The sequence below is a fragment of the Pituophis catenifer genome, unplaced genomic scaffold (assembly GCF_029215685.1).
Source record: "Pituophis catenifer annectens isolate HBS135680 unplaced genomic scaffold, rPitCat1.0.hap2 SCAF_3, whole genome shotgun sequence".
Classification (NCBI taxonomy): domain Eukaryota; kingdom Metazoa; phylum Chordata; class Lepidosauria; order Squamata; family Colubridae; genus Pituophis; species Pituophis catenifer.
In genome coordinates this window covers 17,412,105-17,426,879 of record NW_027256883.1, presented here as the reverse complement: position 1 = coordinate 17,426,879, position 14,775 = coordinate 17,412,105, and the positions used below count along the sequence as shown (strand labels likewise).

The 14,775-nt window shown below is 40.0% G+C and overlaps 2 protein-coding genes across 2 annotated transcripts in view; both read right to left on the bottom strand.

Moving 5' to 3' along the window:
- Nucleotides 1-1,281, bottom strand: part of TAF2 (TATA-box binding protein associated factor 2) — a 66,213-nt gene extending 64,932 nt beyond the window's left edge. The window contains exon 1 of the mRNA XM_070940361.1: nt 1,191-1,281. Coding sequence (XP_070796462.1) covers nt 1,191-1,243 — 53 coding nt within the window. The 5' untranslated portion in view covers nt 1,244-1,281. The remainder of the gene's footprint in view (nt 1-1,190) is intronic.
- Nucleotides 1,282-3,822: 2,541 nt separating this feature from the next.
- Nucleotides 3,823-14,509, bottom strand: DSCC1 (DNA replication and sister chromatid cohesion 1). Its single transcript, XM_070942038.1, has 9 exons — nt 14,337-14,509; nt 13,340-13,508; nt 11,661-11,795; nt 10,657-10,747; nt 8,205-8,343; nt 6,783-6,835; nt 6,384-6,538; nt 5,548-5,696; nt 3,823-3,931 (listed from the first exon to the last, which is right to left on the bottom strand). Exons 1-9 carry the CDS (start codon nt 14,504-14,506, stop codon nt 3,823-3,825), a joined length of 1,170 nt encoding a protein of 389 aa, XP_070798139.1. The 5' UTR covers nt 14,507-14,509.
- Nucleotides 14,510-14,775: the final 266 nt, after the last annotated feature.

Here is a 14,775-nt window from a genome sequence, read left to right as displayed (position 1 = left end):
GACCGGTAAAACATTTCCTTGGAATGTTTCAATTCAAGAGTGGCTATGGCTAAGTCTAGACAAAAAGTGCTTTCATTATGCCTTATTTCACATTTAATGAAAGAGATATATACTATGTGTAAATGTAAAACACATTCAGCACTAACAGTATAAACCTACTGAAATTTTATTTTCATTCTCTAAAAACAGTTCAGAAATGTATGTTTCTTAATATATGTTTTGAACTAGGATGGTAAATTGTTTCCCTGACACCAAAAGCTTTCCTTTCTCACCAAATTTCAGATAAGAATTATTAGAATGTTAGTGAAAGATCAATTGTCCAGTTCACTGCAAGCATACATGTCATGCTTATCTATCCCCAAATTCTCAATTGTCTCATCTTTTTACTCATCAGAGTAATGATACATAGCAATAAATAATCCAAGTACAACCCTATGCTGAAATCAATGCAATACCTTATAGAGAACTGGTGTGAAACAAAGAAACCTGTTAAACAGGTAGTCCTCAACTTACAATCAGAATTGAGCTCCAAATATCTGTTGTTAAATGAGGCACTTGTCAAGTTAATTTTGCTCCATTTTATGACTTTTTACCACAGTTGTTCAGTGAATCGCTGCAGTTAAGTTAGTAACACCATTGTTAATTAATTTGGCTTTCCCATTCACTTTATTTGTCAGATCACAAAAAGTGATCACATGTCCCTGGGACACTACAATCATCATGAGTCAATTGGCAAGTATCTGAATTTTGATCACATGACCATGGGGATGCTACAAAGGATTAGGGTTAGGATAACTTTTTTTAGTGCCGTTGTAACTTCAAATGGTCACTAAATTAACTGTTGCAAGTCAAGGACTATCTGTATTTATGTTCAAACTACATTAGTCTGAGTAATTCAACAAACTGATACTAAAAATTCAGTTCAAATTGTTTGCAGGTACACGCTGCATATTGCCTCTAAGCACAAAGTTATTTTTGATAAATAAAAAGCTATGCCCCAGATGTGGCACAGGTCCCTCCCACAAAGATGAATTCTGTCTTATATTTTAATGAATAGATGTCAATTTCATATAAGTTCCAACAATTATCTGTTATTTTTTATACCAGCCTTCAACAAATAAGTATATTTTGGACAAATCAATGATACTTCATGATACTTTAAAAAAGAAACTATAGTTAAGTATACTTATAATTTATAAGGTCTTGGGCTCTCAAATCCTTTGTCTCCTTTCTTTCTGTTCATGATGAAGAGAAGCACTAAATTTTGGTGAAAATCAAACACATATCATCATCTTCTTTAGCAGTCTTTACAAAAGTACTTTCAATTCTTTCTTTTTTGGACAAGATTTTTGTAAGAAAGCATTTTTGGCAGTAAATCTCAAAACAACCCGAAGAAACATCCAGAGGCACCATCACCCATTTAAAAATAAAAAAATAAATGTAAAAAATATGTATGATCAACTTAAGGAGTTATTTAAACATTTTTTTAAATCAGAAACTTAGTAACACTGATTCCTAAGACTTGGATATTTACACCTCATATTCAAGATTATAATGTGATGTAATTATATGTTACAAAGCAAGGAACCATTTCTTCTTAAAAAAGCTTTCTCTTGTAGTTACAGAATGGCAGATTTATATTGTTGTATTTAAAAGATTCATCTTATAAGTAGTAGCTTTTAGCATCCAAATCAAACTGTTAAAACGTTTTCGACAGCCATTTAGTTATGCAGTGAAGAGGCTTCTCAGATTCCTCTTTATAACAGCAAGTTGTATCGTATCACCAAATATTTCTAGGCTGAATTGTTAGCGCTGTTCACATCTGGAGAAAAGGACACTAAAGTAATCCTCATAGCTGAATTTATGTTCCAACTTCAGATCCGGTCGGAATCACTTCCAGGTAATCTTACAATATTTCCAGACTTATTGTGTGGAGACTTTCTATTATAATCTTTTCATCTTTAGCAACCATTTGGAATTGATCACCAAGGGAGCATCTGACTTAAGTAAAAGTAATGTCCAGCTGCCAAGTCTTCTCAAAAGGCGTATTTCTTAAGGTCTCCAGGACACTTTCCTGAGGAATTCAAAGCAAGTTTGGAGATTTCAATTCACAGCAAGTTAGGCTGGTGGGGGGAAAAAAGGAATCCAACGAAATGGGGCTCCAACTGCACCGGAGAAGGAGAGGCGGCGGTGGTCTCCGACAGACAAGGAAGCTTGTTCGGAGAGGAAACGGCGGTCCGTAATGAGAAGCACTGAGAAAAGCGAGCGGTATTCCGGGAAACCACAGGCGACTTCTGAAAGCAGCGGCGTTTAACCCTCCAGGAGAAAGCCGGAGGGACGTTTCCTCTCGAGCAGCCGGCCGGCGAGAGAGGTCTCCAGGTACGTAACTCCACGGAGATGAGCGATGCTTGGCGGCTCTCCTTAAGCCGCTTAAGCCCCACGGCCGATCGGCACCTTCCTTTCGTTAGACATTGGGCGCCATATTCCCTGCGACTTTTGACCTTTCACCCCGGGGCAAAGGTCAAACTCTGGTTCTAATAGACCTTCTCTGCAGTTATCGCCCTCTTGCTTTCAGTTCCGGAATCACAGTCGCTCAAGATTAAGCGAGAAGGGAAGAAAGGGAAACCGAAGGGAATGACCCATGCGCAGTAGTGAAACTGTTTCAAAGGAAGGCAAGAGCGCATGCGCCCCGAGCTAGGGAGCCCATTGGTAGGGGGAAAAAGGCTGCCGTGGTTCGCGATTGGCTGGGCGAAACCAATCGCACTCAGCGTTGGCGGGGAATTATTTGGCGCGTACTTTTGACGGCGGGGAATGTTGTTTATTTCATTTTAGGCATCTGTAACAAAACGCTCAGGTTGCTTCTGAATGTCTATGGAGATTCTCAGTCCTTCAAGTCATGGTCGTCCCAAAGGTGCTTTTTTTTTTTCTTTAAACTTTTAATAATATTTTGGTTTTATTTACCAAGAAATTGGAAACCCACAGCAGACATCCTAGAGTCAGGGAATTCATTGTCCCTTTGTTATCAAAGAGAAGCAGTCTTGTTCATGTGTATTTTCAGTTCAGCTCTGATTTATGGTAAAGACAAATTCAGTACATTGATTCCAAAGTTAACAGCCAGATAACCTCCAAAATGTTCACAGGCAAGGCAACATGTATCCAAGCAACTAATATTCAGTAGAACACTACCTACAAATCTGATGATTTCAGGTAGCAATTATTATCACTGACTCAGGTTTATTTATCATTTTATCTAATTTGCTTAAGAGTAAGACTCTTCAGAAAGAAAAGCAAACAAAAAACAAAAAGCTCACATTATAAAATTTGATTTCACAAAAGGAAATAAAGCAAAGGCAAAGATATGCTCCAACTATGTTGAACTATAAATATCAGAATATCAGCTGGAGTGTCTGGAAATTCTGTAAACTATAAACAAAATAGCGTCCAGATAGACTAATTTAGTTCTTCCAAGAAAATGTTGAAAGGTTAATTAATATAAAGGAAAGATTAAAGAAAACCATCCTTTATCTATCTTAAACTGATCTTCTTTAGAATGTGATTTAACTTATACAATTTTTAAAATTTTAATACAGATTTAATTTAAACAAAATACAGAAAGGAGTTGAATGAAATAGTCATATTGCTATTTACATTTTTTCTAGAAATATCAGTTTCAACAGTAAAGAACTCTCAAGAACTCCTAATATTATTAGGTGCCACACAGAAAATTGTGGGCCTTAAACTATGTGGCAAAACCACAAAAAAATGATCTACCAGTTGAGAGTCTTTAGAATATTTTCAACCCCTATTTAGTTGAAATAATTCTTATGAAACGGGTCTTCTTGAATTATAAACTTTGACTCCATTCTGCATTGAAGAACGAGCGTATTTCGTTAGAAGTGTACCAATCGTTTGCTTCTCTGAGCATAAATCCCTGTAAAATAGAAGGGTTTTTTAAAATGTAATTTCCAAAACCATTTTAACAATTTCAATATTCTACGGCAAATTACAAAATCATCAATAACACACTGTATTTCTGTTGGATTGGGGGAAAGGCTTGTCTTCCCCTACCCCGAGGATTCGAATTTCCCGGCTGGGAGAGCGTTCTGGCGCCGCGCAAAACCGCGAGAGAAGCAAGCTGCGTGAAAGCAAGTTTTCTTTATTTTTCAGGAAGTCAGATCGAGCGACTGCACAGACCAGCGTTCCTGGGTGAGCTGACATCTTTACCAGGTAAGCATGCATTCTTATACCCTTTTGATCAAAGGGTATCCTTTGTTTTCTATTGTTACTTTTGTCTATGTTTCCTTTGTGTGTGTGCTCTGTTTTTCTTATTCTGATCGTTTCCTACTTCAGACTAGGTGGTATTTGTGTTATCTGATTTGGTATTCTTTTGTTTTCTCCTGATTCATTATTTGCTTCCTCCCTTAAGATGATCATGTTATTATTTGGTAAGCCCTTACCCCCGGTTTGACTCTTATCATATTGCTTTGGGTTATTGATTAAATCTTTTCCTTGGTTAATCCCCTGCCATACCTTTTGTTTTATTCTGCTGTTAATAGTTTCTTTCCTGATCTTGTCTAGAGTCTTTGTGTATCGTTTCCTGGGATTTCCTTTTTAATTCTATCTGACTCTGATATCTATGTGTTCTATTTTGGGAAGGTCATTTCCTTATGTCTGGGTTTTCCCCTTCATGAGTTGATGAGGTTTTGACACTGTCTTGGTGGTGTTCCCTTCCTACATTTCAATACAGGTAATCCTCAAATTATGACAATAGAGCCCAAAATTTATGTTGTTAAGTGAATTTTGCCCCATTTTACGACCTTTCTTGCCACAGCTGTTAAGTGAATCACTGCAGTTGATAAGTTGGTAACATGGTTGTTAAGTGAATCTGGTTTCCCCATTGATTTTGCTGGTCAAAAGGTTCCAAAAGGTGATCACATAATCTTGGGACACAGCAACTGTCATAATAATAATTGGGGTATTTTAAATTTTTGGGGTTTTAAACCGGCCAAATCTATTTAATTATTTTAATTTTTAATCATTGTTGTGTCTTGTGTTTTTAAATTGGCTGTACACCGCCCTGAGTCCTTCGGGAGAAGGGCAGTATAGAAATAAAATTATTATTATTATTATTATTATGAACCATTTGCCAAGCATCTGAATTTTGATCACATGATCATGGGGAATGCTACAAAGGTCGTAAGTGTGAAAAATGGTCATAAGTCAGTTTTTTTCAATGCCATTGTAACTTTGAACAGTCACTAAATGAACTGTTTTAAGTCGAGGACTACCTGTACACAGTGTCAACTTGCAGTAGCATACAATCTTGATTTAGAGGAAAATTGGAAATAATGTGCAATGATTGCAAGAAAGAATACAAAAGGAAATGAGGAAGCCATTGGTTAACAGAAAGATACTTGCAATGGGCTAAAAATACCTCAGTTCTAATAGTGAACAAAAGCAAGAATTAGATGTGTTTGAGTAGCTGCCAAATTCAGAAAACATAAAATGGCTTTTGAACTGCTGTAGGATTGCTGTTATACTACTTACCCTATATATGGAGCTATATCAGCTTCTGTCCACTTCTCCCGAATGGAGAACAAGCGTTTAAATCTTTCATTATCATCTTCCGGTAAATCTTCAACATTCAGCAGGAAAATAATCTCTGGTCTAGAGGATCTATCCACAAGAGCCAACCCCTTGAATAAATAAAATCAAAATTGGAATATGTCCAGGAAACGTTTATTGGGGGTTTAAAATAATAGTAGTAGTAATAATAGTAATAACAACAACAACTTTATTGGCATTGTACGTGTAGACACAGTATAACCATACGACGAAATTCACTCAGCACCCAAAGACCAGGTCCAACACACATAACAATCCCCAAACACACCCCCACCCACCACAAATTCCCCGCCCCTAAACCATCCAAACGTCCATACAACAGACCAAGTAATGCTGTCCAACAGCTCACTGATGGTGGCCCTTTAGTTCATTGTTGAGTGCAATTATAGCTCTGGGATAAAAACTATTCAGAAAACGTGCGGTCCGAGTTTTAATTGTTCTGTATCTTCTGCCAGAAGGCAACAGTCCAAAATATTAACTTAATAAACATTTAAAAATGCACATGTTTCTATGTTTATGTATTGTTCTTTCTTTTAATGAGAGAACTTTCTTAAAGTTTTAGCCTTACATCAACCTCACAATGTACTTTAGGCTAAAAGATGCAAATGACTTGAGAGCATCCAGTCAGCTTTAAGGGAAACGTGACTGGGATTTTCCTCCCCAGAAGTCCTAACCTGATAGGGATTCCTTGTGGATTTTCAAATTTACGCTCCAGATTGAGCACATTTATGGAAGTGGCACTTCTCATATCACATTACCTTTAACTGATCCAGCCGAGTTGTCATGCCTTCAGGGACACTCTGCTGCCACACTTCTTGAAATTCCGAGAGGTTGAATTTAACAGCATTTTGTAAGAGCATTTGTGCAATTGCTCTACACACCTTCTCTTCATTCATTTCAAAGTAAGCCTCACCTGGGAAGGAGCATTAAAAAATCATAAATAATTAAGGAAGATGATCCATGCACTTAAACATATCTTTTAAAAAAAACTTCCATCAACCTCCAAATAATATTGCATTCGGCAAGATCACCAGAATTAATTCAATTGAATCTGTATTCATTCGTTCAATTTTATCCTGCCGTTATGATCTAATGAATATTCAAACCAGGCGTATCATCTTCATTATTAAAAATAAGCAGTTATGAAGGCAACCTACCTTCATCCGTGTATTTTTTCCCATAACTTTCCAGAATGTGTTCTATCATTTCTCTGAAATAGAAGTGTGCCTAATTTCAGTATAAAGTATAATAAAGCCAGTTCTCTACAGAATTTGATTTAGAACTACTGGTAGTCAGCCAGGGTTATCCTTACATTATTTATTACCACATTTTCTTTGAATGCATGATAAATATTTAACTGCACTTATATAATACCATTTAGAAGTTGTTTGTAAGGAATGTTGAAGACTAATGCACTCCCTTGCATCAAAGGTAACTTGACAACTGTTTTCCCTCCATTTCACTAGAGCAGGGGTCCCCAACCCCCAGGAGCAGTCTGTTCATAACAGGCTGTGCAGGTGGCAGGTGAGCACATGCGTGTAGCTCCCCTCGCAAGCAAAGCTTCCCTCGCATGAGCGGTAGCCGTCTTGCACTTGTGCGTGAAGCTCCCCTTGTGCGAGCAGCAGCCACTGGCACTCACGCACAAAGCTCCTTTCACGCAAGTGGCAGGTGCACCCACCCATCTGCTGGTTGCACAAATGGAGCTGCGTATGCTAGTGCCCACCTGCCACTCACAAGGAGCTATCCTCTTCCCCCCCACACACACACACACCAGGCCAAGCCAGAAAAGTTGTGGACCATTGCACTAGAGCTCGGTTACCCAATCTCCGGTTCATGGACCGGCACTGGTCCACGGCATGCCAGAAACTGGTCCACACAAACAAGCAAAGCCTCATCCGCAGAATGCAGTCAGCATCTGAAACGACGTCCCCTCCGGTCCACAGAAAAACTTCTCTCCATGGAACCTGTTCCTGGTGCCAAAAAGGTTGAGGGCTGCTTTCCTAGAGCATCCCTCTCGAACTACTACAAGTCTTGGGATTAAAACTCACAGAATTCTCAGCCAAAAGAGCAATGATTCATCACATCTGCTGAGAAAGGCTACTCAATGCATCAAGAATGGGTTCCATCAAGTAAAGGCCAAACTGATCTGATACTAGGTAGGCCTCACTTAATGATTGCCTTGTTTAGTAACTGTTTCAATTAAAGGTGCAGTTTATCTGCCATGAAAAAAAGATTGGTATGAATTCTAAATTCATATCAGATTAGATTCACTCATCACACAATAAACATGATGTCCTTTTTTGGCTGTAACTTAGCTCATTGTGTAATCCAACCATTATGGCTTGTAAAACATGGTTTTTGTTTTAGTGCATTTTATGAACTTGTAATTGCACCTAATTTAGTAAATAAACCATATTAAGGAAAGATTTGGCACATGAATCCAGCTTTTATCTCCTTTGACTTTAAATCTGAAACCAGGCATTTTGTAAACAATATATAATAATTGAAACAGAAACTTCACAACAATGGGGTGAGCCTTATTCTTTTAGAACAAGGTACACATAAATAAAATAACTTACTTGGGTTCTAGCGGTCCAAGTTCTTGAACACATATGCTTAAAGGGACTTTATTGAATAACCAGGACTCTGAATATATTAGTTGGGTCACGTGATTCAACAGTTTCATCTCATAGTCAAAGTCTAGAATCCTCCAGTATCCTGCAAGCAGAGAAGGGCATTAGCGTATATTCTATAAAATCCTTTATAAAAACCTCAACTCCATTGTTGATCTTTTTCCTACTCTTTTATCTGTATAATGGTCATGATGCCAGCCTAGTTATTTTCTCCCTTCACACTCAATTGAAGAAGAGACAGTTTGGTCTAGTAGTGGTTAATGCATCAGGCTAGAAACCAGGAGGCTGTGAATTCTAGTTCCATTTTAGGCATGAAGGCAGCTGGGTGACCTTGTGCCAGTGACTCTCTCTCAGCCCTAGGAAAGAGACAATGGCAAACCACTTCTGAGAAATCTTGCCAAGAAAACCGTAGGGACTAGTTCAGACAGCTGCCAGGAGTCAAAATTGATTCAAACGCATGCGTGCGCATACACATACAAATATCTCCTCCACTGAAGAGTACAATTCAACTATCTGCATAGCTATGTTCTACATTCTGGTTACCTACTTACATAACTGTACATTAGGCAGAATATCCAGTTCAGTTCAATATGCATACAATATGTAGTTCAATATAAAGTGTCAAAAGTAAACTGGAGGGGAGGGGAGGGGGTCCTTGGCGCTCTCTGAGCTTGGTTGTTTTCTTGCAGACATTTCATTACCCAAACTAGGTAACATCATAGCAATAGCACATAGACTTATACATACCGCTTCATAGTGCTTTTACAGCCCTCTCTAAGCGGTTTACAGAGTCAGCCTATTGCCCCCAACAATTTGGGTCCTCATTTTACCCACCTCGGAAGGATGGGAGGCTGAGTCAACCTGGAGCCTGGTGAGATTGCCAAATTGCAGTCATCTGGCAGTCAGCTGAAGTAGCCTGCAGTACTGCACTCTAACCACTGCGCCACCTCGGCTCTGTATCATCACTAGCACTGATGATGTCACCTGGTTTGGGTAATAAAACATCTGCAAGAAAACAACGAAGCTCAGAGAGAACCAAGGACCCATCACTTCCCCTCCTGTTTACCATTATGACCCATTATGAAGTGAAAAAGATTTTAGACTCCCGCTTGCATTGGGGTCACTTACAAATACCTTGTTCACTGGAAGGGATACCCAGGCTATGTGGGTCAAGAGTTGGAATGTAAAGGCTGACAGACTGGCTAAACAGTTTCATGACAAGTACCCTCAGAAGCCCATGGAACCCCTTGGGGGGGGGGAGGGGATGATAAAGTAGATTAACTTTCCTCAATTTTCTTCTTTTGCAGGAGGTCCTTCTCACCTAAGGGAGGTCAGCCTGTCAACCCTGAAGCCATTTTGGAGCATCTTCAGGGCTGCCACAGCTATCCTGTTTGGAGCTGTGGGAACGGGAGGCGGGGGGCAGTAGAGATAGCTGGGGACTTGTAGCCAACATAAAATTATTTCTCCTGGGAACCAAGGGCATTCTCACCAGGTGCTGGAGAGGCGTGGTCTGGAAGCAACTGGGCTTGGGACTGTGACCGGATTGGACCATGTGATGAACATGTGTTTTGGCCCGTCAGCAGCCTGTCCGGATTGTAGCTGATTTAAGGAGAAACGCCGACTGAAGCAATTTGTAGGGAACAACTTTAGATCATTCTCCTTCGCGTCTGGATCTTTGCGAATTGCTTCTGGGCTTTCTGCCAACCTTAGTAAGATTGTGATTACTTTATCTTTGTTTTCTTGTAGGCTGTTAAGGAAGTTTATTAACAGCCTTTGTTTGGAAAAGACTGAGTTATTTTAATAAATTTAAGTTTTGTACAAACTTTGTATGTGCTGTGTTCTTTGGGGTCCGTACTGGGGCAGAACAACATGTGGACTGGGGGAAAGAACTTTGACTTTTAATTTGGGTGGGGAAAACCATGGCACCAGATGTGCCAATATGACATGCCTCATAAATCTGTACTTAGGAACACCTAGGCCTAACACCTAGGCCTCAGAGGAACACCTAGGCCTCAGAGGTTTGATTGCATTGGGTCTGTTACTTGGAACCCTGACATACTCATTATTCTATATTACACTGACTCAAAGGCTCACAAATATATTCTGTATTATAGTAAAACACAGTAGAACAAGGTTCCCCAATCCCCGGGCAGCGTCTATTTGCAAACTGGGCTGCATGAGCTGTGTCAGCCCGTCACCCACGCTAGTTGAGCTGTGTGTGCACATTTGGGTGCACCACCCCTCTGTTCACATGGTCCGGTCCTACCCCCCCGCCCCCGGCTGCCAAGCTGCAAAGGTTGGGGACCGTTGCAGTAGAAGTAAGCAATTTTCTGTTTAAATAAGGAATTCCAAGAAACATATAAAACAGGATCTAGCCCCATGTTGTAGATATAACTACCTTGAACTTGGCATGCTTTCAAAACCTTCAGTTGATGCATTATTTCTTCCTCACTTGCTTGGACCAAATCCAAGAAGTCTTCTGTTGTATACTACAGAAAGTAAACAAAACATACATGTCTTCCTTATGGCTGAATGCTGAATGCGGAGTGCCTTGGAATTGCTTTATAAATAAAAGTTTAAAACTGCATTTGTGTATTTAATTACGAGTATTTTATTTTCACAGCTTTCACAAGGTAGTATAAAGTTGGATGCTGAATGAGACTTTCATAAACCTACATTTATTTCAAGCTACATTTACCTCAAGAATCTGAAATTTTATTGGGTTAAGGACTGAATCAGAAATTCTGCCATATGCTGAGACCTGCGCTGGAAGGCTATTTCAGGACTTTTAACAGATGAATCAAGTGCTACCCGCTTTGCCACTTAAAACAGCACCAACATGCAAAAAAAAAAAAAGGGGGGGGGATAAAAATGTTTAGTCCTATTGGATTTTAAAAGCACAAAAGAGATGGAGTCAATTTTTGTTCACTTTGTTTTGGAAGGAGGGAAATTGTAAGCTGCCCAGAGTCGCTTGAATAGTGAGATGGACAGCATATAAATTTAATAAATAAAGTAAGTAATAAGTTATGCACTTGGGAAACTGCTAAAGGAAAAATATTACTCCATTGATAATGAATATCTCAGCCCGTAACAGAGTAGAATATATTTGTGAGTAGGAAGTTTTATTTACCCTACACATCAAGCTGAAAGATTTAGGTAATTAATACATGAACATATGGCTAACATTCTCTCTCTTTATAATGGGCCATATGGGGAAATTACAAACATATGTTCCTGGGAATTTAATATGGGTTAGTACTCTCTAATTGCAATTCACGGCCTTGCTTAATTTTTATTCTTGCACAGAGTTTATGTCTCTTTATGAAAAACTCTATCTTGCTTTGGGACATGAGAACTTTTCCATCCATTTATGTATCCATCATTACCTTATATAATTATTACCTTTGCGTTTGTGTCAATTCTCTCTTTTTCACAATCTGGACCTTCATAAGGATTTTCCAATAGAAGTTTCTTGAGTTTCTTCAATTTAGGTCGGCATCTTTTTAGTTCCCAAAAATGATTGGTGAAGCCTGCAATCTACAACAAGAACTGTCATTGGAACTGCCGGATTAATCTGTAAAGTTGGCAGTTGCAGATATAACTGCATCAATCAGCAGCAGCAGAGAATGAACACAGCATAACACCCCTAAGTTTGGCATGTTAAATGACTGTCTTTGTGAACTGTGTTTCTCAATTTTAGCAGCTTGAAGATGTGTGGACTTCAACTCCCAGAATTACCCAGCCAGAACACTGGAGTTGATGCCCACACATCTTCAAGCTGCCATGGTTGAGAAAAATTGCTTTAGTACTTCAGCCCTTTGGGTATATTTGCTCCACTTCCATTTAACTCATCTGGCTCTTTTAACATAAGAAGATTCAATTGCCACTGTGGCCTTTCAGATATTTTGGACATCATATTATCCCTGGATATAGTGAGTAGCAATCCAACCATATCTAAAGTACAACACATCTCTCCCCCACCCAAATTTTTTAAACAAAATTTTGCTTTTATTTCTCCTTAGCTACTGTCTTAAATACCAATGCATGCCAGAGTCTATTAATTGAGAAGAAACAGAACAAGCAATCTGTACCTTGCTTTTTCTAAGTGTATCCAAAATGTGTGATGGCCACAAGCAGGGAAAAATTATGTTTGTGTCTGTGCTATAATTTTACTATTTTAAACCAGTGGCATTTAGAGAGATTTAACTTATTTTATTGCACTTGCTTGGAGAAATAACTGCTATAACCACAGAATCATGGACCCATACCAGGAAAAAAGCCTATTTCATCTGGTTCAGTCATTTGCCCATCATTCTATCAAATATCACATTCCTGCTAAACCAAGGATAATGTAAGTCCTCCAAGAAATAACTGAGTCCCATATTTAATCAGCTGTTATATGCCCTCAAACCCAAGATCCCACTCATAGATATGCCTATTTTAAATAATTATCCTATATACTATATGTCTAAGTAGTAAAATATTTATTGTATCTCTCGGCCACAAAATGCTCTTACTTAATTCACTGGATAAACTAGAGTTCTCTCACATCCACAAATCTGAACTCTTTGGAAAAGGTCTGTAGAGATTCTCAGTCATCCAGGTCATGGTTGTCCCAAAGGTGCTTTTTCAGGAGGCAACTGGATTTTCTTGTTTTTTCTTTTGAAGACATTTCACTTCTCATCCAAGAAGCTTCTTCAGCTCTGAAAGGATAGTGGAGAATGGAAGGATTTATATTCCTTGCAGACAGCTGGTAATCTGCATCCTTCTAGAGGGTCATTGAAGCACTTGGAGGTTTATCTGTGTCCTCAGGGTCACCTGAGTAGCACTCTCATTCCTGTAGTCCTGAAGAATATAAATCCTTCCATTCCCCTCATCCTATCAGAGCTGAAGAAGCTTCTTGGATGAGAAGTGAAACGTCTTCAAAAGAAAAAACAAGAAAGTCCAGTTGCCTCCTGAAAAAGCACCTTTGGGGCATCTTTGGAAGAGGATTAAATGTGATTTATTTATTTTTTAAAAGGGAGGAGAATGACTTTTCAAAGATCTTAACTTGCTCTGGAGAATCTTCAGGCACACAATACCTCAGGATGGAGTATATTAGTGGTAGCCTTGTCTGCACGAAGCTGCTCTGGCGTTTCACCGGAAGGAATAAAAAGCAACATATTGGAAGTATCTGCTATTTTCATGTCGTAAGTCTTATCCTTACTGCATATCACAGCATGTTCATTTTTCTCTCCACGGAACACCAGGCTGCAGGATCAAACAAACGCACATAAGCCAGGTTCAAACTACAACGTGTTGACCAAAAGGTTTAAAAATATGTAACAATAAATAAAGATTGGAGGCTGATACATCTGAAAACATACAGTCCAATTCCTCCCGGTATTCCAGTGATGTTGTCAAGGAAAAAATACAGGCTGAACTTTAGTCTAATGCAGTGTCTATGGAGATTCTCAGTCATCCAGGTCATGGTTGTCCCAAATGTGCTTTTTTTTTCTCCCAAGAGGCAACTGGACTTTCTGGTTTTTCTTTGAAGACGTTTCGCTTCTCATCCAAGAAGCTTCTTCAGCTCTAACTGCAATCTACAGTCAGAACTGAAGAAGCTTCTTGGATGAGAAGCGAAACGTCTTCAAAGAGAAACCAGTTGTCCAGTTGTCTCTTGGGGGGGTGGGGGGAAGCACCTTTGAGACAGTCTAATACAGAGTTTCTCAAACTTGGCAAATTTAAAATGCATGGACTTCAACTCCCAGAATTCCCCAAATTTGCGCCACACTGGTCTAACTCTAACTCAGGGGTTTCCAAACTTGGCAACTTTAAGACTTGTGGACTTCAACTCCCAGAATTCCTCAGCCAGCAAAGCTGGGAGTTGAAGTCCACAAGTCTTAAAGTTGCCAATGGAGACCCCCTGCTCTAACCCATCTGGAGCATGCAGAGGCGGCCAATGCAATTCCCTTCTTGAATTAAGTCAGCTGATCCTCCCAGGCGCTAGGGGTCGCTGTAGAGTCGCAAGATTTTTTTTTTTTTAAAAGCCAGCCGCACGCTCTACCGCCAGGGTGGCCTTGCCGAGCATGCGCGTACCTTCGCCCTGCCTCCAACTCGTGACACAACTCCGGCTCCAGTTGCAGAAGACAGTAATCGCCGGCATCGATCCGCGGACTGAAACTGAGGCACTGCACCGTCGGAAGCAGTTCCGATGGGTTTAGTTTAGCGACCTCCAGCGTCGCATCGACCTCCTCGCGGCTTCGCATCCTCGTGGGGGGTGGGCGGGCTTTCGCTCCTCGGGAGTCCAACGGGCGTCTCCGACAGGAACGGCAAAGACGGAGAAGAAAGACAACGGCCTCTTCCGAAAGCGCGCCAAAACTCACGTCGGCACCTTGATGCGGAGGGGGCGGGGTTTACGCTGTTTAGGCGCCCAATCCGAAAGGGAGGAGGCGGGGCCTAATCCAGCCCGCCACAAAAACGGACGTTGAGATTCTGAGACGAGCCAGAAGGATCGTCAGAGGGCTGGAGGCCAAAG